The sequence below is a fragment of the Tursiops truncatus genome, chromosome 6 (genome assembly GCF_011762595.2).
Source record: "Tursiops truncatus isolate mTurTru1 chromosome 6, mTurTru1.mat.Y, whole genome shotgun sequence".
NCBI classification, from domain to species: Eukaryota; Metazoa; Chordata; class Mammalia; order Artiodactyla; family Delphinidae; genus Tursiops; species Tursiops truncatus.
In genome coordinates, this window is record NC_047039.1 from 106072652 (window position 1) to 106099241 (window position 26590).

Sequence of the window (26590 nt, forward strand, 5' to 3'; positions counted from 1 at the left end):
TAGTCTGGATCTCTTGATTCTTCATTGATAAAACATAAGTGGTAGTGATAGCTAATAATATCAGGTAATCACTATGGACCAAAATCATTAATGTACCTAACATTTCTATGAGGTACAAATAACATTTCTATTACTACTCTTATTGTTCTCACTGTATATGAGAGTAATATAAAGTACTAAAATAATCTGCCCAGGATCACTCATAGTAAATGGCAGTGTGGATTTGAAACCAGACCCTGAGTCCCAAGCATTTACCCATCATGTGATACTGCCCATATCTGATGTATCTACCTCAGTTAAAGATTCTAAGTGAGTAGAAGGTTCTGGGTATCTTTTTGAAAGAGGTAAAAAAGTGACACAAAAGTTGAATTTAGTTACATATTTGGAAAACATTTTTACTTTTTTCCCCAGCTTTATTGAGATATAACTGAAACATAACATTGTTTAATGTATACAACGTGTTGATATGATACATTTAAAAATTGCCAAATAATTACTGCACAGTGTTAGTTACCACCTTCATCCCATCACATAGTTACCATTTCTTTTTCCTAGTGAGAACATTTAAGATGTACTCTTTTAGCAACATTCAAGTATGTGATACAGTATTATTAGCTATAATCAACCCCTGGTAACCTCCAGAGGTTTCTCTGAGTTTGTCTCCTTTAGATTCCACATTTAAAAACATTTTACTTTTTCCCATCCATAGGTTATCTTTTCCTTTTGTTTATTGTTTCCTTTGCTGTGCAAAAGCTTATAGGTTTGATTAGGTCCCATTTGTTTATTTATTTTTGCTTATTAGGTCCCATTTGTTTATTTTTGTTTTTCTTTCTATTGCCTTGGGAGAGTGACCTAAGAAAACACTGGTACGATTTACATCAAAGAAAGTTATGCGTATGTTCTCTTCTAGGAGTTTTATGGTATCATGTCTTAGATTTAAGTCTTTAAGCCATTTTGAGTTTATTTTTGTGTATGGTGTGAGGGTGTGTTCTAACTTCATTGATTTACATGTGGCTGTCCAACTTTCCCAACACCACTTGCTAAAGAGACTGTCTTTTCCCCATTGTATATTCTTGCCTCCTTTGTCAAAGATTAATTGTCCATAGATGTGTGGCTTTATTTCTGGGCTCTCTAGTCTATTCCACTGATCCATAATGTCTGTTGTTGTGCCAGTACCACACTGTTTTGATTACTGTAGCTTTGTAGACAATAGTATTGTCTGAAGTCTGGGAGGGTTATGCCTCCTGCTTTGTTCTTTTTCCTACAGATTGCTTTGGAAATTCTGGGTCTTTTGTGGTTCCATATAAATTTTAGGATTATTTGTTCTAGTTCTGTGAAAAATGTCATGGGTAATCTGATAGGGATCGCATTAAATCTGTTGATTGCCTTGGCTAGTATGGCTGTTTTAACAATATTACTTCTTCCAATCCAAGAGCATGGAATATCTTTCTATTTCTTCGAGTCATCTTCAGTTTCCTTTATTAATGTTTTGTGGTTCTTAGCATATAAATCTTTAACCTCCTTGGTCAGGTTTATACCTGTTTTTTTGTTTGTTTGGTTTTTGGTTTTTGGTTTTTTGCGGTATGCGGGCCTCTCATGTTGTGGCCTCTCCCGTTGCGGAGCACAGGCTCCAGACGCGCAGGCTCAGCGGCCATGGCTCACGGGCCCAGCCGCTCCGCGGCATGTGGGATCTTCCCGGACCGGGGCACAAACCCATGTCCCTTGCATCGGCAGGCGGACTCTCAACCACTGCGCCACCAGGGAAGCCCAGTACTTGTGTTTTTATTCTTGTTTTTAACTGATCTTAAAATTCTTGCCTGGCCCTTTGCCTTCTGCACAGTCCAGAGTCACGAATCCTTGATATGTGGCTCGAAAGAGAAGCACAGGACAGTATATTCCCTTTTTGTCCACCAATTTTCTCTTTGTGTTTCTATTCTGGGACCAGTGTACAGACCATTCAAGTTCAGAGAGAGAGCAAGCTCTGCTCTCCTTTGAGCCAGTGTGTACAGCCTGGCTCCACTGTGAGCCCTGTGTAGGAGAGGGCCACGTGTGCTCTGTAGCTTTTGGTGCTTCCAGCTGGGTGACTTTTGCAATTGTATCCATCTGATTTTGAAATGTGAAAAAAACTCCTGAACTTAGGTGTCGATTTATACATTAATTACACCGATCTCAGTTGCAGCAGTGTGGTCTCAATAGCTGATTGCTGCAATATCCAACTCTGTGATATCAGAATGTGACGTGCATATTTTAATTTGAGAAATAGTTTAACATTTTTAGATATTCATTTAGATGTGGTTATGCAGGTTAAACATAACGTATGATCACTGCTTCTTTCATTGCTTCCAATTAAACCTTGCTTGTTAGTTTAACCTCTAGGTAATCCCATCAAACAATTGATGTCAAGGAAACACTGCCCACAGTAGCTTCGGATGAGTGGCCATTAATTTTAATTGCCTTGATATTAAAGATTAAGAAGTATCGGGACTAGCAGAATAGAAACGATCTGATGTCAAGCAAATCCACTTGCTAAAGCTTCCTCAGGCTGCTGGTGATATTAAAATTTTACTGTGAGAATTAAATAAACCTTTATTAGTGATGACTGTTGTTTGATTGGTCCAGGGGTATGCATCAACACAGAATTCTTACATATCTGGAGATGAGACCTTTGATGGTATAGAGATTCCTCAATTATGAAACCGTTAATAAAGCTGTAATCAGATTTTCCAGGCTAGGTTTCATTAATGTATTATAGCTTCTCTGATTGTCAAGGTAATATTAACTACAAAGTACAGAATCCAACAGAGAATTGTTTAGAAGAAGAGAATTCTAAGATGGGCCTTTCTTGCTAAATTCAGAGTTGGGGAATTTTCATTAATTATGCTTAAGAAATTCCAAATTCCCTCTCAACCAGGAATATCTCCCTTTGCACTATAGATACATTCAATATTTAACTCTTTCAGAGGGCTGACAGTCTTACTCAGACAAGCTAGAGTGATATATATTGAAGGAGGTTTTGTGAGCTGGTCCGCTAGGTCTGCCTCCTGAGCTGAGGATATGCTTGTGACAAGTGAGTTGGGGGCTATGAGAACTTGCTTTAACAAGCATAGCCAGAGCGAATGCCTTTGGGGTCATTTTACAGTCTTAATTCAGAACTTTTATTTTTAGAGTCATATAATTCTGGTCTGGGAATGGATCCTAAGAGTCACTGAGGCTGCCTTCTCCTGGTGCGGAAATCCCTCCCAGAGCATCTGCCTCCATGCTCTTGGAGGCCTGGGCCCCACATCAGCATCATCTCGGCTTCTCCCTCTCCCCTGGCCTCCACAGTGAGTCAGTGGCCAAATTCTGCCTACTCTAGTCCTCTTCCATGACCTCTGCCCTCTCCACGACTCCTGTTCTGCCGGGCTCAGGTCCTCCTCACCTCCTCACCTGTGGGCCCTCCTGACTCTTCCTCCCCCACCACGTCCCACACAGTTATCCCATGCACCTGCCCCACACACATGGGGCTGAAAGAAGGGAGGGCAGAGGAGGCCGATGGCAGAGTGGAGTTGGGTCCCTCAGGGCTGTTTGAGAGCCTAATATTGTGACAGTCTAGATATTGGAACTAAGGCCCATGAGTGGAAATGGAAGGGAACCGGATCTTAGTTCCAAATAGAAAGCTGTGTATCCGTCAGAACTATCTAATGGTGGAATCAGGGACTTTGTGACATGGCGAATACCACGTCTCTGGTGTTGGAGATGCCATGAACATGAAGAGAAAATGGAGACGGAGGCGCAGGTTAAAGGACACATGAATTCTCTTTTAGACCTGTTGAGTTGCAGGTTGTGGCAGAACATTTCTAAGGAAATGTTCTAAAAATTGAGAACTGAAATTCTTCATAGAAGTTAGGGATAGAGATGGAAATCTGGGAGTCATTCACAGAGACAATGGTTGAAATCGTTAATAGAGATAAGATTGCTCAGCACGCGTGCGCACGTGCACGCGCGCACACACACACACACACCCTGGTGTGTCAGGGAAGGAGAAGCAGGAGCATAATGTCACAGAAACCATGCAAAGAAAGCACTTTAAGAAGGAGCCAGAGGTTGGGGGGAGGTAATTACAAGTATCAGATGCTGCTGAGAAGTCAAACAAGTTGCGGAGAGAGAAGACCATTGGATTTGGGACAGGTGTGATGCCTGTGACCACCTCAATCAATCACCTAGTCCTGGAGATTGTTAAGATTGTTACATGAGAAAACGTATGCAAAGGGCTCTGTGATGCTCAGTGCAAAGGAGATGCTCATTAAATAGTTACTATTCCCACCACTATTTGAAATGAAGGAAGGAAGGGGCACGTCTAATCCTTCATTGGGTCGGGGAGTTGTGTGGGGGGATGATAGTGGAACAGAAACGGCTAGGAAGGCCTGATCTGCAGCATATTTGCTTCCTGATGAGTTTTGGCTTGTTGCTGTCTGAACCAGTGTTCATGGTGGCTGCACAGGTCTTCAGCTAGTGTGCTGCCCTGTGTGTGTGGCACACAGTGACCCCCCCCCAGGATGGGACAGTGTGTGGGCTGCTGCAGGCCAACACTGTCTTCCTCATGTGGCTCCCTTGCCAGGGCTCTCTAGCTTTCCCTGAACGGATGAGTGCCATAGTTTGAAGAATGAGAGTTCTATTTCCAAAGCAATTAAAGACTTGGCAGAGATGGTCAACTAGCATGCCCATTGGTGTAAATTGGGTTGGAGGGCTTATACCACTCCTTATTTTCCCTCAGGGTCCCTAAATGGCTGTTCAGGATGAAACAGTGACCCACCCCGCCTGATACCACAGCAGCATGCCCCTTTGACACATTATTAAGAAATTATTAAAAAGTGTTTTTAAACTGTTACTTTAACAAAAGAGAGGTCAGAGCCTTTTATATAGCAAGTGGGTACCTATTCATAAATTGCTGTGTGGGTTTTAGCTTCTTCTTTATATAGCTCAGCTCCCAGGTGCCTGAACACTCAATGTAACTACAGGCAGTGAGTCTTGGGCTGAAGTTTCACTGTCAATGAAATGTGATGAAATCTGCCTGTTGCCAAGATCCTCCTTAGAAATCTCTTCCATTTGCTCTGGTTGACACCATAAGTAGTTTGCAAAAGAAATAAGTATGTTCTACCTGATGAAATCAGCCACTGATTCTGCATTTGCATTTGACCTTATTGCAATTGCTTGAGTTTTCACGTTGTGACCTTCTCACATGTTAACTGGCACAACTTGAGCAGCCATCTTGGCAGACATACAGTATCTTCTAAGGCAGGAGACAAAGGGTTTTTTCATCCATTATTAATTGATGTTACTCTTTTTAGCACACCAAACATGATTTTACCGTACAGCTGCCAAAATTGTTCCAGACCCCAAAAGAATAAGTCATTCTTTCACAAGCATTTCTTATTATTTACCTAACTTAACAAATGTTTCCTTTAGTTTTTCAGCTCCTTTTCAGGGGACTAGTCATTTATATATTAATTGGTATATACCAGTTGACTGTTTTTTATGAACAGTGCTCCCAGCCATTTTAGTGTTACTGGGGCCAACTCCAAGAAGTGGTCTTATTCCAAGAGTGTTGAGAGGTTTGCCAAAAGAGCAAGTGAGCCTCTGCACCATTCTGCATCATCCCCAGGGTGTGATCACAGGCTAGGAATTGAGTGTCTTCCAAGGTCTCCCTTTGGTGTCCTACAGTTATTATTGGAAGTTTGATTTTTGTTCCTCTCTTTGAACCTCGCTTCCCCTTACTCATATCCCTGTGATTTGTAGGTATCCAACTGGTTTGGCAACAAACGAATCAGGTACAAGAAGAATATCGGCAAGTTTCAGGAAGAAGCCAATCTCTACGCTGCAAAGACAGCCGTGACAGCTGCACACGCAGTGGCCGCAGCCGTGCAGAACAACCAGACCAACTCGCCCACCACGCCAAATTCTGGTGCGTACGGGCGCTCACTCCCTACTCAGCTCAGGCAGCCTTATGCCACAAAGCCCTGTCCCACAGACCAGGAAACAAGAGCCATACTGGGGACACAGTGGACTTATAAAGGAAGATTTATATTAAAATGCAGACTTGTTCTTGGGGTGGGTGAATGAGTGGATAGCCAGAGCCTGTAGACCCGCTATTCACAGTGAGTGCCACTCCGTACTGTTAGATTCTGGAACTTTCACACTTAGCAGTGTTTTTAATTCAGCAGTTAAGCAAAGTGCTATCACTAACGATTATTTTAACTATATTGTTCCATGTGTCATTTTAAAATCAATAGTGGTCTGTCAAAGAACGAGTGAAATACAAGTGGGAGATTTACCTGTTGCTGTGAGTAATGAAGCTGGTATGTTGGGGTTAGGACAGCAGGGCTTTCTACCTGATGTAGCTGCAGAGTCGAGTCTGCTGTCCTTACATCTCCTTAGCACCTGTGCTGACTTGGTAGGCTCAGCACGTGGTTAGCTGATCAGGATGTGGTTAGCCGTGAGGGGTATGGTACTTAACACATGGATGCAATATCTTGGCTGCTCATACAATACATTTTGGCCAGATTTTATGTGGCATTTTTTGGTGGAGTTGGAAACATCTTAAAATTAGAGGGAACTTGAGTAGCAATGAAAGATGTGTGGCTAGTCCAAACAGATGGACTTGAGAAGCAAATCAAGGGACTTTTCTAAGGAGATAGTTTAAATATATCTTTAAAAATTCAGAAAGTGGGGGGTTTTTTGTTTGTTTTGGTTTGTTGTCTTCTTCCCCCCAGCCCCCAAGTTCTTTTTTTTTTTTTTTTTTTTGCGGTACGCGGGCCTCCCACTGCTGTGGCCTCTCCCGTTGCGGAGCAGAGGCTCCGGACGCGCAGGCTTAGCGGCCATGGCTCACGGGCCCAGCCGCTCCGCGGCATGTGGGATCTTCCTGGACCGGGGCACGAACCCGTGTCCCCTGCATCGGCAGGCGGACTCTCAACCACTGTGCCACGAGGGAAGCCCCCCCCTCCAAGTTCTTTTTACGGAGCGTGGAAACTGATGAAAGTTAGGCAGAGCGTATGGCTTAGACAGAGCTTGAGAAAAATGTTTCTTCTCTGGGTAATTGTCCACCATGACAGTTAATGATGGTGAAGAGCTCACTTAATGACCAAGTCCTGGAGATAAATGAAAACAAGGGGCTGGTTCCAGGCCAGCTGCTGGGTGTTTTTCTGTTTGTTTTGATTCTCTCTTTCTTTCGTATGTGGGCTTCCCCATTGATAGTACTTTCCTAGATGCAAAATGAATCACAGGACCTAACTCCTTGGAGTTATTCTCCGTCCTCCTAGATCTAGAAATGCCTTATGTTGTACACAACCTTTCCCTTCTGTACCTTTTCTCCTTTCCCTGCCTCTAGGTCTTTGAGGATTATGTGTGTAGCTCTCTGTTATTCAGCTACTTAACTCTTTCCTTTCCAGGTTCTTCTGGTTCTTTTAACCTCCCAAATTCTGGGGACATGTTCATGAACATGCAGAGTCTGAATGGGGATTCTTACCAAGGGTCCCAAGTCGGAGCCAATGTGCAATCACAGGTAGGAGAAATGCCCCAGCTGGGGCCTTTCTAGCAGGGTAGGGTTTGGGCTCAAAACTCCTGACTCTCAACCCGTGGAAGTGGTCTGCACACCGTGCAGACCCTGTGCTGGGTGCTTCCGGACGTTACCATCTGCCCCAACATTTAATTTAATGAGAAGTCAAGTGAACAGTGGCTTTGGATGATTCAAACCTGATAAACTTTGTGAATGCATTCGGCTCTGGCTTGAGCTCATGGAGAGGGGTTGGGTGCATATTACTTTCGTGACAAAATAGAACAGAAAAATTGTGTGTGCCAGTGTGTGTATGCTTTTAAAATATATTACTCTGTTTCATTTCTGTATTTATTTTTTTAAGTCAGAATACAAAAACCTGAGTTCTTAAAGTATATTCCAGGTTCACCTCTTTTTCTCATCCTCTTACTGGAAAGCAGCTACTTGTTTTTATGCACGTGGGAGTGTGTGCGTGTGTGAGAGGGTGAGCCAGTATACATATTTATAAGTAGTTTCACCCACAGCCATGCTCATTTGGCTGGTGTAGATGCAAAGTTTGCATGGCCATGAAGATGTTGTTGTTTGGCTGGCATGAAAAACAAAGATGTGCGAGTTTAAATATGCAAAGGATTGTTGAAATTCTGCCAGTCACATTTGATTGATAAATTTGTCTTTCATTCAAGATGCTAAACCCTCGTGGCACACATGATTCAAATTGTTTCCTTTTGTAAGTCATGATGTTTTAATAGATTTGGGATGATGAATTTTGTTTTGTCTCACTTCTAGGTGGATACCCTCCGTCATGTTATCAATCAGACGGGAGGCTACAGTGATGGCCTTGGAGGAAACTCACTGTACAGTCCACATAATTTAAATGTGAGTACTCTGGGGAACCAGATTTGAAGAGCTGTAGGAACAGCATCAGGTAAACAGTGGCTAATAAATAAATTAATGGCCATTTTACTTGGCTTCTCATCTTTTTGGCAGGTGGGGAAGGCAGCATTTTTAGTGTACTTTTATTTTATGAACCTAAGCACTGATGTTACCTTCATGCCGTTAGAAGTCCTCACAGAGGCCCAGGGTGGCTGGCATTCTGTCATCAATAGAGACTTAAGCATCAGCCCATTAAGATGCTATCTCCCACTGGCCGTGCTGTGTTCCAGGGAGATGGTGAAAAACAGGTCATTTATCTTAGACTCGAGCAGCAGGAAAAATTCCCAAACACAGCTCAGGTGAAGGGGAGGAGGGCCCCAGACAGATCAACAAACCAAGCTAAACAAAGACTCCTGTTCTTAAGAGTAACTTGCTGTACTGTCAATGTGGGATGCAAAACACCTCCAGCATTTTCCACGGCCTCTCAGTTAAGTACGGAGGAAATAATTTTAACTTTAGTAACCAATTGACCAGAACTTCACTTTTCCCCCCGCCTGACATGGATGGAAAATGGCAAACTCACAGCACCTAAAGGGGAGCTGCGGGGACTGGGTCCCCAGGGTGGAGTGGTGGACAGAATCTGGTACTCCAGACTAGGGAGGAAACAAACTGCCCAACACATGGTAGTAGAGTCAGAAAGAAAACAGACAGAAGTCTCCCTTTTTGAGGCCTAGCTTTCTATGAGAGTAAATATTAATGATTTAAAAAGTGATTGAGGATGTTCAATTGTAAAAGGAAAACAGGACCATTAAATACTCAAATCTTCTACATTTGAAATGTCAAATCTTTCTTTTTGGGTTTATAAATAACTCGTAATAACCCACAACAAACCATATAAAAAGCCTTTTAGTTGCATTTCTCCTTTTTCATTTAAGTGTTTTGAAATGCTTCAGAGAATGTGCGATATCCTTATCAACATGATAAAATATGAAACTGTGATTGCCTGCAGCATTTTACAGACATGAATTCCATCTTCGCTGATGAGGCTTGATAAGGCGCTGTTGTATAATACAGTGCATAATCTCAAACCACCAGAGTAAGGATTAATTTATTTTGAAAAAAAGAATGCTTGCTGACAACCTCTCCTCCAGCTGCCACGCTGGGTAAAAATATTGTACATTTGTTGTTTATAAATTTGGATAAAAGAGGAATGATGTTTACTTCAGATGGAATATCTTTAGACTTGTATCTGTGTAAGAGATTTTCTTTTTCTAAGTATATTTTCATACCTGAGTGGTGAGAACAGCTTACCTATTAGATAGAGGAGAGGATTTCTTCGAGTCCACACAAACACACACGCGCTTGTCACCATCCAACCTGCACAGCTGAGGCTTTGAAGATCAACCGCCATAGCTTTATTTTTTTTCCTAACCTGGATTTGATACACCTAAAGCCTGGAAAATCCTTCTGCCTTCGGCTCTGGTCATCTCTGTGTGGTTCTTTGGTCCCTCTCTCTCCCCCCTCCCCACCATTTCTCTGTGGACGTAGAGGGAGGAAAGGTGCTTTATATGCAGGACTGTGCAGTTAAGCCGAAGACAGGGTTCCCTAAGAACAGCACATTGGGAGAAGGAAAAATTCCCAGCCCAAGGCTGGGCGAGGAATCTCAGTAGCCTAGCAGCGCAGGCCTAAAAAGAAGATAGGATTTTGGATGGACTCGTAGAACAAGTTGCAGACGGATGTGAGGGAGTCAGGGGGACCTTCTGCCCCTCACTGGCACTGGTGTGGGAGGTATAGGTCTGGGGGCAGCACAGCACGAGGCTGGTCTGTGCCGCAGGCACTGGGTGGCAGAGAGCTCACCCTCGCCTTCTCTCCAGAAAGGCCCGCCCCGTCACTTCCACTCAGTGTTCCCCAACTCACAAGCCCAGCACCTCCCTCTTCTTGACTGACATAAAAATATGTAGCGACAAGCTGTCTGCCACAGCAGAAATCTGATCAGACATTGATTTCAGCAATTGCCTCTATAGGCCAAGACATAAGGCAAATTTGTTTCTGAGCACTGTTACTGCGGATGCAGGTCTGAGGCAGGAAGGGCCAGTGGCATGTGAAGAGCGGTAGCAACATCCCGAATAGGAGCCCCAGTTACAGATAATTGGAATCCAGATTTGAATAGTGTGTGCTCCTCCACAGTTCATGCATTTTCATTCTGCAAGATCCTATTTGGAGGGAAATTCTGGCCTTCATTTTCAAGGGTTATAGTAGCTGGCTGTCAGTCTTGTATAGAAAAGGGGCCTGGGGGTGGATGGGCTTCTTCTCTATGGAAACGAGGATTAAGCTGGGTTGAAGTTTATACTTTGTGGAGCCCAAGGTCTTGCCAGAGCATTGCATTGAGCTTCTCCACTGCGCGCTTCTTATAAGATTTTTCTTCAAGTCACTTGATTTTTATCAGCAAATCAAAGGCCGAGCTTTGTGCCAGCTTGAGACCAGCTGAAGCCCTCCTTCAGCGTGCTGATTTATTGCCAAGTCTTTACTTGGTAGGATGGATTTGTTTTACATGCATTTAATCCCACTTTAACACATGCTTCAAACTCCTGCCAAAGTGGGTTTAGAAAATACATTTTGCTAATGCATCTTTGCTCTCATGTTGTCATCGGGGTGTTTTCAATTGGGGAGGAGAATTAATATGTAGACGTGCACCCGTTGAACTGTGCTTTTCCTTTCAGGCTAATGGAGGCTGGCAGGACGCAACAACTCCATCTTCTGTGACTTCTCCTACAGAAGGCCCAGGAAGTGTGCACTCTGATACCTCTAACTAATCTCTGGCAACACTTTTCCCTGAGCTGACATGCCTTGATAAGTGCATTCAGAGCAATAGGAGGAAAAGGAAAGCGTTTTTGTAGCCCACCATCTACAGCTTTACTGTAAAACCTTGTCTTATTAGAGAACTTGGTAAATCTGTTTTTTAAGGAATCATAATCATTTGTATTTATACTTAAAAACACACAATGTTAAAAAAGCACTTTATCCAATTAGGCCAAGATTTAACATTGTTGACAGTCCTATAGCTATTTTATCATAATTTATTATCAATATTTTACATTAACGGTTTCTCACTTGCCAATTACTTGGCCTTAAGGGTAAAAAGTACAATATATGCTAAACCTCAGTTGCTAAAGCAGATACAAAGACTCACCTCACCTAAATTGAACTTCTTGCATATTTCCATTGCAGACTTTGATTGTCCTTCTTTCATATCACTAATGGAGTTGGAATAAAGGAGCTGTTTGGCTACCTGTTAATGATGGTTGTGTTTAAGAATCTTCCTCGTCACACTTGGGTTTCGATCTCTTATGTTATAATATCAGAGACCAGTAGCATCTTTTCTCTCTCTGAAAGCACCAGTGCCCAGAGTCTGCTCGGTAATTAAATTATGGATCCAGACTGTTTTGAGAGCTGAAGATACTTGCTGCTGATAGAGATGACCACGAGATCCGTCTGGGGTTTTATGGTGTGCACTGGGTGCTGCACAGACTTGTCAAGGTTTGCTACGTCCTCTGGGCATTCGCAAAGGCCCTGTTCTCTGGAGTGTTGTATATAGTGTAGCAAAAGAGTATTTATACATCTCACCAATCAAAACACAGCTTTATTACCTCATGCGAACTCATACAAACCAATAGAATTTCAACATGTTCTGTAGCTTAGAGTGCTCACTTACTACCTCTGAACAATACTCACGCTGTAGTTTGTCTCTTTCTTATCTTTTTGCATCTTGTAATTTACTCTTTGTTTCCCTTCATAAAATGTAATGTACATTGTAATCTTTTAAAAGAAAAATCAGGGTTGCATTTGCAACTTTTAAAAAACCAAGAGTGGAAACATTGGGTCTTAAATTAACACAGGATCAGTAAAACTGTTGTAAATACTGAGAAACATTTTGAATGTTCTTCATCTTGTTACTAATCCATGCAAAAAAAAAAAAAGCGATAACTAATTGTGATGCATTCAGATTTCAGTATTCAGTACTGTATATTTCCCCCTGTGTAATGGGGCCCCCTCTCCTTTCTCTCTTTTTGTATTGTATGCGATTCTGAAACTGATTGAGTCATGAAAATAATTTGTGGCGGTGATTCTAATGTATTAAAAACGTTTCGTGTTCCTTTCTAACTGGATTACACCCTGGATTGAAAAAGTCTTCCTCGTGGTAGTTATATGTAGTTTCAAACATGAATAAACTTTTTGCTTTCATGATTAAATGTTGATGCAGTTTCTTACCCCACCTGGTGAGCCAGTCAGTGCAGGCAGAGGAGAAGGCCTGCCCAGAAGTCAGTCTGAGCATGTAAACGTGTGGCCTGTCAGAGAGGGACTCAGAAACCAAGGTGAGGCTGAGAGTGGCTAACTACACTTTCTGCAGGCTCCCAGCCAGTTCCTGGACCACCGTCACATGTCCTCACTTGATACTTACGCTCTAAGAATACCACAAGGAAAATATCACCCCCATTTTCACAGATTAGGAAACTGAAGTTCATAAAAATAGATGCCACAAGGTGAAAGACCTAGGACAACAAGGGCCACGCTTGGAACCCAGGTCTGTGTGTGTCCTTGGAGCTGACACTCTCCTGACTTAATGATGCATCCAGCATCTGTTGGATGGAAAGACCTGTTTGATAATTTTAAAATAATTATCAGTCTTGTCATATTCACTTCCTTGCTTTCATAACTTCTGTGAGATGCGGGTTAAGAACAAGCAAAAGTTTGTCCCAAAAGAGTGAGCTTCCAAGGCCATAAAAAAACCAAAAAGCCACAACTTCTCATAACATACCTTTGAAAACTAAACTTCTAAAATGTAAGACCAACTAGAAATCCTTTAACCAGATTAAACATTGTTTTTGTTTTATTCACATTGTCAGCAACTCCATGTATTTACATGTACATCTGTCGCAAATATCTAAATCTTTGTAATAAAAGAAGTCAATAGCAGGTAATTGGCCTGTTTACTATATCTCCAGGAAATTGACTCACAGGAAATCAGATTAATGTTAATCAGTTGCAGCAAATTGTCTCTGATAAATACAACTGTTTTACTATTTCAGTTTGTAAAACAAGGTCTAGGGCCACCATTCCCATTAATCCTGAGGCAGTTACACTTTACAAAATAGATTGCCCTCCAAAGCTGTCCTCCCTCACAAGGGCTCTCAGCCTGCCTGTAGGAATCTCTCCCATGGCTAAGTAGTTACTTGCGTGATTCAATTAGCTTATGGGTCAGCCTTTCTTATCTTTGTACATAAAACAATGGCTATGCTATGTGGTTTTGCAAAAATATCCTGTGGAAACCAGACACACATGCACACACAGACACATCTTTAAAGTCCAGAAACACACACTTCTAAGAACCATCTCAGGTCTCCTCTCAGGCCAGCCTACTGAGAGAAGCACATACCGGTGTTTGCTGGAAATTCACACGATGCATCTTTCCATTTAGGGAAAGATGTGAATATAAGGCTTTATTCAGAGGAGGTCTCAAAAAAAACAGTAATTCCTTTCCTAAAAGCTAATTTGGGAGGCCCTTGTATATAATCCCCTTCTGCTCTTCAGTACCTCTCTAGCAGAGGCCAGTGGCACCCTCACTTCATAGATAAGGAAACTGAGGCATGGCTCGGACCCCAAGGCTCTTAGGTCTCCCTCTAATTGGGTGAAATGTGTTGATTTAACAGATTTTCACCAGGTACCCTTTCTGGTGCAAGCAATGGGTTAGGATCTAGACACGAGCACAATGAAATCAGGCCCTAGACCTCAGGAGGCTGAGATCCTGGGCCTGGGCCTTATTCAGAAAGCAGTGTGAGGGTGCTGGAGAGGCTGATAGGTTTTTTTTTCTTTGTTTTACATTTTTTTTAAATAAATTTATTTTTGTTTGCATTGGGTCCTTGTTACTGTGTGTGGGCTTTCTCTAGTTGCGGCCAGCGGGGGCTACTCTTCGATGTGGTGCGGCCTTTTCATTGCGGTGGCTTCTCTTGTTGCAGAGCACAGGCTCCAGGCACAAGGGCTTCACTAGTTGTGGCACACGGGCTTCATTAGTTGTGGCTCGCAGGCTCTAGAGCGCAGGCTCAGTAGTTGTGGCGCACGGGCTTAGTTGCTCCACGGCATGTGGGATCTTCCCAGACCAGAGATGGAACCCGTGTCCCCTGCTTTGCCAGGCGGATTCTTAACCACTGCACCACCAGGGAAGTCCCGAGGCTGGTAGGTTTCTGAACCCCGAGACTGGAAAAGTGAGGCTCCCACACCCTGTTCACAAGGTCAAAGAATATAACAGCAGGAAACCACCTGGAACACCCAGTTGCAGGCTAAAGGGCCTGTCTACGCATCCAGTTAGATGCACAAGGGCACATGTGTGCTTCTATGACACTATGTTGTTACCGAACCAAACTTGGGTCCACTGACCTGTGCACAGTAAGGCCAATCTACTGACACCGGGCTGTGACGAAGGGAAGTGCAGCATTTATTGCAGGGCGCCAAGCAAGGAGTTCAGGACAGCTAGTGCTCAAAAAGCCCCAACTCCCCAGCGGGTTTCAGCAAAGCATTTTTAAAGGCCAGGTGAGGGAGGGGTATCCCAGGGTAAGTGATCAACTCATGCGCAGTTCTCCGATTGGTTGATGGTGAGGTAACAGGGTGGTGTCACGGGTTAACATTATCAATCCTTAGGCTCCAGCAGGTGTGGGAGCTACGTGCTCATGATCATCAAGTAGTTAATTTCTTCCATTTGGTAGTGGTTTTAGCATCTGTGAAACAACTCAGGAAATGTGTGTCAGATACTGTTCTCTAGGTCCTTCAGCGAGGAGCTACAGCAGAGGCTGTGAGGAGGAGTCTGTCCCGGCAAGACCCCATAGGGTCCTGCTTGGTTACACTTTCAGGACTTTCTGGAGCCCAAGTGCCTGAGAAGCTACGCGTTGGACAGGAGGTACTCGGGCAGCATGGGAGCCTCTGAGGACAGTGGACCAGGCAGCCTTGCAAACTAGGTTAGAACTTGTCTGTAGCCCTGACCCAGGTGGCAGCCTGGTGCCAGTCCCTGGCCAGAAGCCGAGGAGGGCAGGGCGGGGTTCGAGAGCAGCACCCTCCCTGCGTGGAAAAGGTGACCTGGGGCTAAGTCTTCCATGTGGGGAGGTGTTTGGGGTGTAAAGTACGCATTGGTGCCGCGGGAAAGGGACCTTCTCCAGGCTGACAGCTACAGCTCACGAGCATCTCCTGTGAACAGCCCTCAGCCAGGTGCTTTCTATGTTATTTAACGCCTATGGAGCCCCATGTCATGGGTGCTATTATCCCATCTTCAGTTGGGGAACCTGGGGCTCAAGGAGATGACATCACCTGTCCAGGATCTCCCACAGAGCTGGTGTTTGCCCTGGGAAGGCCCCCATGTGACACTTTCAGCAACCACTCGTAGTGGGACAGAAAGAGGCTCCTGTGAGCTTGCAGTGGATAAAAGGGAACGTCCAGTGTAAGGTCCCTTTCTGGGGCGACGTGACCAGGGGAATCATCCCCTGCCCCCCAAATGCTTAGCACTTGCAGCCCTCCTACCTCTGTCTCCATTGCCTGGGCCACCAGAGTATGTGTGTCCTGTGGTGTGGACAGGACGTGTGTCACAGACTGTGTGTGGTCCTTTCCATGTCTATGGATCACAAAGTTGGGTGTGAGGGACAGGAAGAGCCCTCTACTTGGGCTGGGCTGGGCCTTGCACCGTAACTAAAGGAGGCAAACAGACCCGGGAAGGTAGCTGTCGCGATGCATGGGAAGAGCTGAGCACAAGACTGGGGCACGCCCCTTAAACGTACCTGTGCCCCGTGGGTGCCGTTCCAAGTCCCAGGCTGCGTGCAGCTTAGCCCTGGCTCCTGGCCCTTCAGCCCACTGCCCACACGGCCCACTCTGGGTTCGAGCAGATCCCACCCCCAGGCACAGATTTGAATCCTGGCTCTGCCTCCGCCCAGCTGTGTGACCTTGGGTGAGGGACTTAACCTCCCTGAGCCTCAGTTTCCTATTCTCTCTTCTCAGAACATCCTTCTGTACCTGTCTCCTTGGTGAATGCCTGTCCTTTACGGCTGAGCCCAGACTACTGTGTCCTCCTATGGAGCCAGGCCCTTCCTTCTCCCTCATGTAGTGCTTTATCTCCCCTGCTGGACGTCCAAGCAGAGACCTACAGGAGGAGAATCAGGAAGACAAAGAGTGAGTTGCGGGGTAGGGGATAGAGGATCAGAGGAGGGAGGACCAAGCAAGGGGAAGAGTGTGTGCAAAGGCCAGGGGGCATGGCGAGCGGAAATGTCAGAGGTGCCACCGTGGAGGCTTGCTCCCTCCCTTCCCAGGATCTCTCCAAATCCTCACAGCAGCCTCATGAGGAAGGTTCTATCGTTCTCTTCACTTTACAGATGAGGAAACTGAAGCTACTTGGCCAAATACACATGGAGATGGAACGTGAGTCCGGGTGTGTCTGAAACCAAAACCCACATTTTCTGCTCTTTGTGCCTGGCTGTCTTGTCAGGGTCTCTTTCTTGTCATGCTGGGCAGGCTCACTGTTGGTGAGCCTAAGGCGGGAACTGGGCAGAGAAGGGGACAGATGCCAGCCCTTCCCCCCAGTCAGAGCCATTGGCTCTTCTCCCCAGTGGCCGGGGATCCCAGGGACCCCGTCGGGAGGCTGCTGTGTCCACAGGCGCTTCAGGCCAATAAACAGCCTGCAACACATCCCCCCCTAGGCCTGGGGACCCAGCCCCATGGACAGCAGGACCATCATCCCCCAGCCCTGATGACTCAGCAGTCACAGACTCAGCTGTCATGCACGGAGCCTGCTTCCAGCTGGGCCCCACCAAGTGCATTGCCGGGAGCTACACCGCCCAGCCAAGTGGGTACTAGCCCCATCACAGAGACAAAAACAGATGTCCAGGGGTTCTACGTGGCCCCATGGCTAGGAAAGCGCCGTGACTTAGCACTCATGAATGGATGCTTCTAGTGAGACCACCCGGGTGGAATCTGGGCTCTGCCTCGCACCGGCTGTGTGTCCTTGGGCAAGTCCTGTAACCTCTCTGTGCCTGTTTCCTTTGCTGTCAAGCACCTACCTCCTAGCATCGTAGGGAGGATCAAGTGAGTCGGTACAGGTGAAGTGTCCTGCATGTAGCAGGGGCTGAGGTCAGCTGCTCTTATTACCTATTAGTCCACAGCTTGCCCTGTGCTGATGATTTGCACTCAAATTCCAGCTTGCATCCCCCTTCACTCACTGTTAGTAAAACCCAGGTCTTCTGCCACCAGGTTGGTTCATCGCCTTCAAAGCAGCATGAGGCGGTGTGAAGAGTCAGGCCGAGTTCTGCCATCTTCCAGCTGTGTGTGACCTTGGGCATGTCACTGCCTTCTCTGTGTGGTCTCAGTTTCCTCATCTATGAAATGGGGAGAATTTGTTCCTACCTTCCTAGTAGGGATGTTGTAAAGATTAATGAGTTGATGCACTCATGATGCCTGGCCCATGGGATGGGGTGGGTTCCCTTCTCATCGTTGTTACTGTTACACAGTACCCCAGATCACAAGGGGATGCCTGGTCTCTGGCTCCTGTGGCTGGAATGATTACTTCCAGTCAGCAGAGAGGTGGCCAGGGGGTATCAGCTGCTTAGGATCCTGGGTGGGATTCGGTCTCTTCAATCTACCTACTCCAGCCTGCTCCCTCCCAGGCCTCAAGGCAGGACTAAGGCCTTGGCCTCACCTCTCACCACCATGGCAGGAGATAATAAAAGGCTGATTCTCTTTTCCTGGTAAAATTTCAGCAGAAAGTGTACGCATCATTAAATATGGAAATCCAGAATTTTATTAGCAATCTGCTAGATCTGAACTGACGCCAATTAAACAAAAAAGATATCATTTATAAAAAGGCAGAGTTCAACTTGTATTAAATATGAAATGCAATTTTCTCCTGGTTTTGATTTATTACTGGTGGTCCATTGTTCAAAGAAGCATGTTATATTTCAATAGAGAAATATTGTTTATTCATTAATATTTTAAAACGGGCTTATTGCTGTGCATGGCCCTCACCGAATGAAACTTATGATTTAAAACATGAATTAATAAACACATTTGAAAGTGTTAGACGAGATCACAACCTCTCATTTTTCATTTTCCTGGGAGCATATTAAATTTTTATAATTCTGCATCTACAGTTTTTTCTTTTAAATAAAGATGCAGATTCTGAATTACTCTGCTAATTTCAGGTAACCAGGAGCAAAAAGCAATATTGTGGGGACCCATGTCAGGATCATAGAATCCTCTAGAAGACACTCAGGTTTATTTTTGTAATATTCATAAATCAAAATAAATGAGCTTTGTGTAGGAGGCAATGTTCATGTGCGTGAGGATGCTGGCTGAAGCGGGCCCATGCATCGGGCCCGTCTGTGTGTACAGGTGGGTTTAACGTGTCAGTGTTCACGGGCACATGCGTGAGCGTGTCCACCGAAACACACACGCAGCAGACTAGATGTTTGAGTGTGGGCAGTCTCAATGCATTTCAACTGTTTGGTTTGACGGGCAACTGCTGTTCATTGAGCACCTACTATGTGCCAGGCACCATGCTAGTTACTGAGGGAGAGGTGGTTACAGGACGATCTCCCTGCCTTTTTCCTTCTACACACCTCCCTGAGTGGTCTCCCCACCAGGCGCTGGGGCTGCTGAGTTCCCCACAGTTCCCCAACACCAAAAATGATACCTTCTGGATGGTGAACTCTTGCGAAATATGTGTTGATGTGTGGATAAACCGGAAGCTTAGGGAAGGGAGAGATGTTTATGGGCTGGAGGTGGGAAAGGGCTTCTGCAGAGATGAGTTGAGTTAGGCTGGGAGAAAGGCACAGGCTGGATGGGGGACTGGGGGGGAAGTGGAGGTCCAGGTAAGACAGAAGAGAGGGCACCTCCTGAGGACAGTGAGTGACTGCCCGAGCCCCCGCTGAGTCCTCCCAAACGCCCTATGGGACATGAACTGTCACTGCCCCCTTTCACAGAGGAAGAAGCGGAGATCTAAGAGGGAAGAAAGTTGCCTTTGGGTCCAGGTTGAGGTCCACACCCTTCTCTAAAGAGGTTAGACAGGGGAAGTAAAGTTGGCAAAATAGAGTAGTGGGATCGTGTTGTACCAACGTGTGGGGAAAGGCGGGGATTTGGGGAGCCTTGGGGAAGCCACTTACAGAAGGAAGAACGGTTGGTGGTGGAGAATCAGCCCTTCCCCACAAGCACTGGCTCAGGGGAAGTGGAGGCACAGGAAGGTCACTAAGGTACCCTGGGAAAAGCGCTGCCCTGCTCCCTCTAGTACAGACACGCGGGAGTTTCTCTGGAGTGGACCTGCTGGCATTGAGTATATGCTTTACTAGGGAAGGCCAAATTCTTTTCCAAAGGGGTTGTAACGATTTACACTTCCACGTTCTTGCCAAAGTTTGGTATTTCAAATTTTTTCGCAGCCTGCTAGTTTGATGATGTCATGTCATTGTGATTTTAATGTGAATCTTCATGCTTACTCTTGAGGTTGTGCCACTTTTCATGAGTGTTTACTGTAATTTGAGTCTTCTGTGAAGTGCCTGTTGAAGCTGTTTACCCATTTTTGTATGCTTGTCTTTTTCTTACTGATTTGTAGGGTGTTTTAATGAACAGTAGTACAATGCTTAATTTTAATGAATAATTAACTAACTTTTTTCCTTTTTAGTTACGGTTTTTTGTGTATGGTGTGAGGTAGGGGGTCTAATCATCCCAATATCATTTACTGAAAAGTTTCTCTTTTCCCCAATGATCTGCACTGTCATCTCCATCCCACATCAAGTGCCCACCTATGTGTATAGTTCTGTTTCTGCTATTAAAGTATATATCTCTCTCGGTGCTGGTACCGCACTGGCTTTACAATTGGTCTTGACAGCTTATAGAGCAAGTTCTCTCGCCCTGTTCTGCTTCAGCAATATCTTGGTCATTCCTGGCTCTTTATATTTCTGTATAAGTCTTATTTTTTTATTTTTATATATTTATTTATTTATTTATTTTTGGCTGCACTGGGTCTTCATTGCTGCACGCGGGGTTTCTCTAGTTGTGGCAAGCGGGGGCTACTCTTCCTTGTGGTGCGCAGGCTTCTCATTGCAGTGGCTTCTCTTGTTGCAGAGCACAGGCTCTAGGTGCGCAGGCTTCGGTAGTTGTGGCACACAGGCTCAGTAGTTGTGGCTCGCGGGCTCTAGAGAGCAGGCTCAGTAGTCGTGACGCATGGGCTTAGTTGCTCCGCAGCATGTGGGATGGTCCCGGACCAGGGCTCGAACCTGTGTCCCCTGCAGTGGCAGGCGGATTCTTAACCACTGCGCCACCAGGGAGGCCCCATGTTGCTCATTTTCTTATTGTTGAATTTCAAGAGTTTTGGTACATTTTGGATAATTGGGGTTTTTTTTTAATCAGATGTGGGTTTTCCAAATATTTTCTCCGAAACCGTGGCTTATCTTTTCATTCTCTTGACATTGTCTTTCACAGAGCAGAAATTTTAGATTTTAATGAAGTCCAGCTTATCAATTATTTCTTTCATGGATCACGACTTTGGTGTTGTATCTGAAAAATACCACAAAGTTTTCTACTCGTAGGTTTCTGCTCTGGTAAATTATGATTCACTGTATTCGCCTGTCTATCTCTCCAGTTTGGCGGATAGCAGTTTGCCCTGTGACTTCACTTCTCTGATGATTCTAAGAAGAATTGTTGCTTTTTCAGTTTGTTCAGCTTTTTACTTGTTGTTTGGATGAAGTGGCAATTCCTAAGCCCTTTACGTGCCAGACCTGAAACAGGAAGTCCCTCCTGGCTTCCTTGCTTTCCCTTAAACACACACACACACACACGTGCACACACACACACACACACACACACACACACTCTCTCTCTCTCTCTCTCTCTCTCTCTCTCTCTCTCTCTCTCTCTGTGTCTCCTATATGGCATCATTCTATACACATTGTTTTTCAAGTTTGCTTTTTTTTCTTTTAAGGAAAAACATCCTGGACATCTTCCATTTTCTTCCTAGACACTGAGGCAGTCTTTGGTGTTGGTGTCATGGTCTCCATGGCAGAGGGGTCCTCATTTAATCAATCTCCTACTGATGATGTTTACGGTTTATCACCCTTACCTACGCTGCTCCATAAACATTCTTGAACATAAATCACTGGGGACACATCTGATCATTTCTATAGGATAAACTTGTAAAAGCGGAGTTGCTCAGTCAGATTCAAGGCATCTGAATTTAAAGTTTTGAGAGAAACACTCTTATCTCCCCTAAAAGGCCATGCTAGGCTGCATTATGTCTCTTTCAGGTGGTCTTGCTGTTTCCCTCAGCAGAGTCAGGAAGCTGGGGTAACACAGCCATGAGCCGCAGACTGCCTGTCCACCACGGCTCAGCTCAGAGCACCCCTCATCCCTGGAGTTTGCCTCAAATGATTGACAACTGTTTGCCCGTCCCTCCTTGGCCTCAACCTGACCTGGATGGGAGTGTCTTCCAAGATGCTGATTTGCTGGAAACTCTGGGAAATTTTCCTCTAATGATAATAAGAAGAGAAATAACAGCCGCCAGTGACTCAGTGATGATTTCTAACGGCCAGATTCTGGGCTAAGCGCTTGGTGAATATCGTCTCTTTGGGCTTATTAGCCCCATTTTGCCTATGAGAAAACCATGCCCAGAGAAGAGAAGTTTCTTGCCCAAGCTCCACAGCCAGGATCAGTCCTGCTGAGCCCACCTCCGAGCTGGCGAGACTCACCGCTCCACCATCACACCTTCTGTGAGCCTCAGCTGTGGCTAGGGGTCAAGGGTAACGACCTTGTCTCCATCACAGGGTGGTGAGGACAAGAGAAGCAAGAAGAGTCGTCTTCAGAAGCTCTAGGCGCATGTAAATGTATCCACGGTCAGTGTCATGGACAGTCTGGGGTTTTCTGCCTTCATCTGCAGGACACTCACAGTGGGCCATCCTGATGGTGGCTCAGGGGATGTTGTAAAGGGGGGATTTTAACGCCGGCTTACAGGGCTCGTTCCACGGAGCCAGATCGCACCTCACGTCACTGCAGCCTGCGATGAGTGTGCCAGGCCAGGTGGCGGCGGTGGGACGCTTGGCCTTTAGAGTCCAGCACCGCACAGTAATCTGGGCACCCTTCTCCTCTCTGAGCCTCAGCTTCCCATCTGTAAAATGGGGATGGTCCCTCACAGGGTTGTGTGAGGACTGGATGAGGTCTTGCTTATGCACTGCTGACCCGAGGGTCTTGCACACAGTAGGTGTTCATCAATCAGCACTCCTTGCTCAGAGTGGCCGGGGTACCCAATCCAGGCACCTCCTTGGGGAAGCATTCGTAACCACAGGAGCAGTTGTGATCCATGTCTTGTCCAAACGGACCCATGAGCTGAGGGCAGTTCAGAGTCCTCGGGCCACCCCTGCCCTCCACCTTCCGTCCTGGCAACCTTCTCCCCACCCCCACTCCACCCACCTGGCCCACTGGCACCTGCTTAATTCACACATTGTAACACTATTAGAGTTTTGAAGCATTCAGCGATGAATGCAAGATAAAATGAGGACTCCCAGAATATTGTCTCTCCGCCCCTGGTGGGTCTCAAAATCAGAAACGATGTCTGATGCTCTGACAATCACTGGCGCCCCACCGTCACGAGCACTGAGCCTTTGGAGGTCTTTATTCAGCCTGCAAGTGTGCTCTGTCATGTGCTCATCCCCGCGGGGATGGTGACTTGTGTGTGTTTCTGAGCAGGGGTCACTCGGGGCTGTTGGCTCTGTTGCACTGGTGTGGGTGCCAGGGTGTGGCCTGCGTGCCTGGTGCAGTTGTTGGTCTCAGTGCGGCTCTGCCACGCGCGGCCCACGTGTCTATCGTGGGGTGTGTATAAGGGTGTTGCCAGCGTGTCCCGTCCTGGGAGTGGGGAGGCCCTTGGAGATTTATTTGCTTCCTCAGTAATATTTGCTGAGCACCTACTATGTGCCAGGTGCTTCTTCTAGGCACTGAGAGTGCAGCAGAGAGCAAAATACACCCCCAGCCCCTGCCCTGGTGTTGCTGACATCCTAGATGGAAACTCTGAGGCCTATGTTATGGATTGAATTAGGTCCCCTCAAAAGAGCCGGTGAAGTTCTAATCCCTAGAACCTGTGAATATGATCTAACTTGGAAATAGGGTCTTTGCAGGTAAAGTCAAGTTCAGATGAGGTCGTACTGGATTAGGGTGGGCTCTTAATCCAATGTGACTTGTGTCCTTACAAGAAGAGAAAACAAAGACAAACACACACAAGGAGAAGGCCATATGAAGACCAAAGCAGAGACTGGAGTGATGGGTCTGCAAGCCAAGGGATGCTGAGGACTGCCAGCCACCGAGAGAAGCTCGGAAGATGCACCATCACCATCGCCATCACCTCCACCATCATCATCACCATCATCACTATGGTCATCACCTCTGCCACCGCCATGTCCACCATCATCATCACCACTGCCACCATCATCATCATTCCTCATCACCACTTCCTCATCTGTGAGATGGGAACGAGAGTGTCACCCTCACAGGGGTCCTGGAGGATTAGATGAGATCAAGGTGGGAGAGAGCCTGGCGTTAGGCGGTGTGCCACTCATGTTGGTTCATTCATTAATGCATGCATTCATTCAGGACCTCCTTGCCGGGAGACCCTCTGTGCCGGGCACCAGGCACGGAGCAGCTCGGCCCCCCTCTGCAGCCACCCTCTGTGTTGTCCCACAAGCCGCTGGAGCACCCTTGGTCCTGGCCTGCTTCCCCCATGTCTGTACCTCCGTGTTGGTGCAGTGGGTCCACCCTTTGTCTCCCTCCATCTGTCCACTCACTTCCAGCCTTGGTCTCCTGGCCTCGCTGCCGCCCCTGAACCCTCACCAGTAGAGGAAAAGGTAGGCGCTGCATGACCTATCTCCCCACGTTTATTGAAAATTCGTCTTCTAGCCTCCGAAACTCACAGAAATACGATTTCAATTTTCCCTTTGAATTGTGGATCAAGAAAAAAAAAGTGAGGCCACTACATATTTGTCTCTGTCAGGGTGTCATTCACGCTGAGGACGATGGCCGGGGCAGATAGGAGGAGAGGCTGTTGCTGCCAAAGCGAACTCGTGTCCACACAGAAAGGGGCAGGAGTGGCAGCCTGGCATGACAGGGCCGTGGGAGGAATGGGCCCTAGTATCAGGGAAACTAAGGCCCAGAGAGGCCAAGGTCATGGTCCAGCAACTAGAGCTTCAAGGACTTGAACCCAGTGCAGGATAAAACTTTCAGACTTGGCCTCACCACACACCCTCTCCCGGGTCGCATCAATAGCCATGATGCCAACAGCAGCTGTGTGCTTCTGGGGGCTCCCTGTGGGCTGGCACTGAGCTTGGCCACGTGAGAGTGGCTTAAATTCTGCAGAGCTCCAGGGATCAGAAATTTCATTATTGCCATTTTATGGGTCAGGAAACAGGCTCAGTCACACCTGGGTTGTAGGGGTGGGAGAGCAGAGCCCTGAAGCCCTGTCAAGTGGTGGGTGAAACTTGCTCCTCAGGGACCCCCACCCCATGGGACCTTCCTCCCTGCCCAGGTAGGAGGGTGGCTCTGGAGCCAGGCTCTGAGTCCAGTGGGGAAGCTGGAAGGTGGAGGTTCCTGAGGACAGGCCTGAGAAGAGGACTCCAGGTCTGCTGTGTCCTGCAGGTGGCTCCCTGCACGGCCTCATGCAGACCCTGGCCCCCTGCAGGCCTCAGGAGGGCTGAGTAGGAAGATTGCTTTCCTCCCGGGGCCTATGGGAGCCACAGAAGGTGTGAGCAGGGGCGTGGCACAGTCAGGAGAACTTGGACAGTTGTGGGGAGGATAGACCAGAGTGGGTGGGAACAGAGGCTGGAGACTTCCTTGGCCCTGGAGGGAACTAGTGAGGTCTGAAATAGGCAGTGGTGGCCAGCACATTGGAACCTCCTGGCAGCTGTGATTCAGTTGGTCTGGGGTGATACCTGGGCACTGGCATTTGTAAAATCTCCCCTGGGGATCTACCACTCATCCCGGGTGAGAGTCATGGGCATTGGGACTCTGTCCAGCGTGGCCTGGGGCACAGGCTGGAGTGATGAGCCTGACTTGGGTCTGGGCGGGAGCCCGGCGGGACCAGACCCTAGCTCCAGGGTTCCAACTGTGCTGCTCTCTGCCTCCAGCCCAGCTCAGGGTAGTTTCTGAGACGTGGAGGGCAGATGGAGGCCTTGATGGGGATGGAGGTGACGAGACGCAGTGGCCTCTCATCCAGGGACACTGCTGGCAGCTGGGGGCTCTGCCACAAGCGTGGCCTGTGTGGCTGCTGCCTGGCAAGGAGGGACCGGCCGAGGCTTCTCAGTGGCATGAGGGGCCTGCCGCTGAGTTGCGGCCTGAGCTAGACCCAAGGAGGGCAGGGGCTGTGTGCTGCCCTGGCTACGTCCCTCCTGACCACCTCTGCCTAAATCGGCTGGAGTCCAGGCCTATGGGTGTCTGGCGGGGAGGGGAGTGGACATCTGCTCTGTGAAGTGGGACTGCTATTCTGCCTAGAGCAGGTCCTGCAGCTGATCCCCCCACGATCTTGCATGCTGCAGACAGACAGGGTTTGCTGAGAGATGATGTCAAGTGTACAGAATGCTGGAGAGAAGGCCCATCTCTCCGTGGGCTAAACTCTGGCTGGAGGAATCTGGGCCTTCATCGGCAGGAGTTTTCATCCAGAGCCTACAGACTTTCTCAACTTCAGATTTACAAATTGAAAATCATTAATAATTCTAACCAGGCGGTGATAAATCTGAGATCTCTCTCGATGAACCCAGACAGCATTTCATAAATCAAAAAGATTACTTAGGAATTTTTTAAAATCTGACGTCAAAATGTCATGGTTACTAATGGTTTCGGTAGATCTCGAGCGGTGATGTATCATTTATCTACGCTACATCTCAGATGTGACACGGGGGGCAGAAATGGGATGTCTTTTAATATCGTGAATACATTTCAGCCCATAATAAAGGTATTAACAACTTCTTGGTGCGATTTCTTCTGGAGCCGGGGTCTGATTTAATGCTGCTGTGACTGTGACCTCACCCCCCTACTCTCCAAACTTCCCAAGGCTCGAGGGCCAGAGAGGCCTCAAAAAAGTCGCAAGAGGCTGAGGGAGGGAGAAGACCCCAGCCCATGGGGGGACAGGCTGGGCCACTT

The 26590-nt window shown here is 46.7% G+C and overlaps 1 protein-coding gene across 7 annotated transcripts in view; it reads left to right on the forward strand.

The window, feature by feature from the left end:
- Positions 1 to 12651, forward strand: part of PBX3 (PBX homeobox 3) — a 227915-nt gene extending 215264 nt beyond the window's left edge. For 5 of the 7 annotated variants that reach the window (XM_073806605.1, XM_019949224.3, XM_073806606.1 and 2 more), the window contains 4 exons: positions 5776 to 5941; positions 7425 to 7537; positions 8315 to 8404; positions 11122 to 12651. In XM_073806605.1, the coding sequence (XP_073662706.1) occupies positions 5776 to 5941; positions 7425 to 7537; positions 8315 to 8404; positions 11122 to 11214 (462 nt within the window). In that variant the 3' untranslated portion in view covers positions 11215 to 12651. The remainder of the gene's footprint in view (positions 1 to 5775; positions 5942 to 7424; positions 7538 to 8314; positions 8405 to 11121) is intronic. The other 2 variants (XM_073806607.1, XM_019949227.3) reach the window with 1 other exon arrangement.
- Positions 12652 to 26590: the final 13939 nt, after the last annotated feature.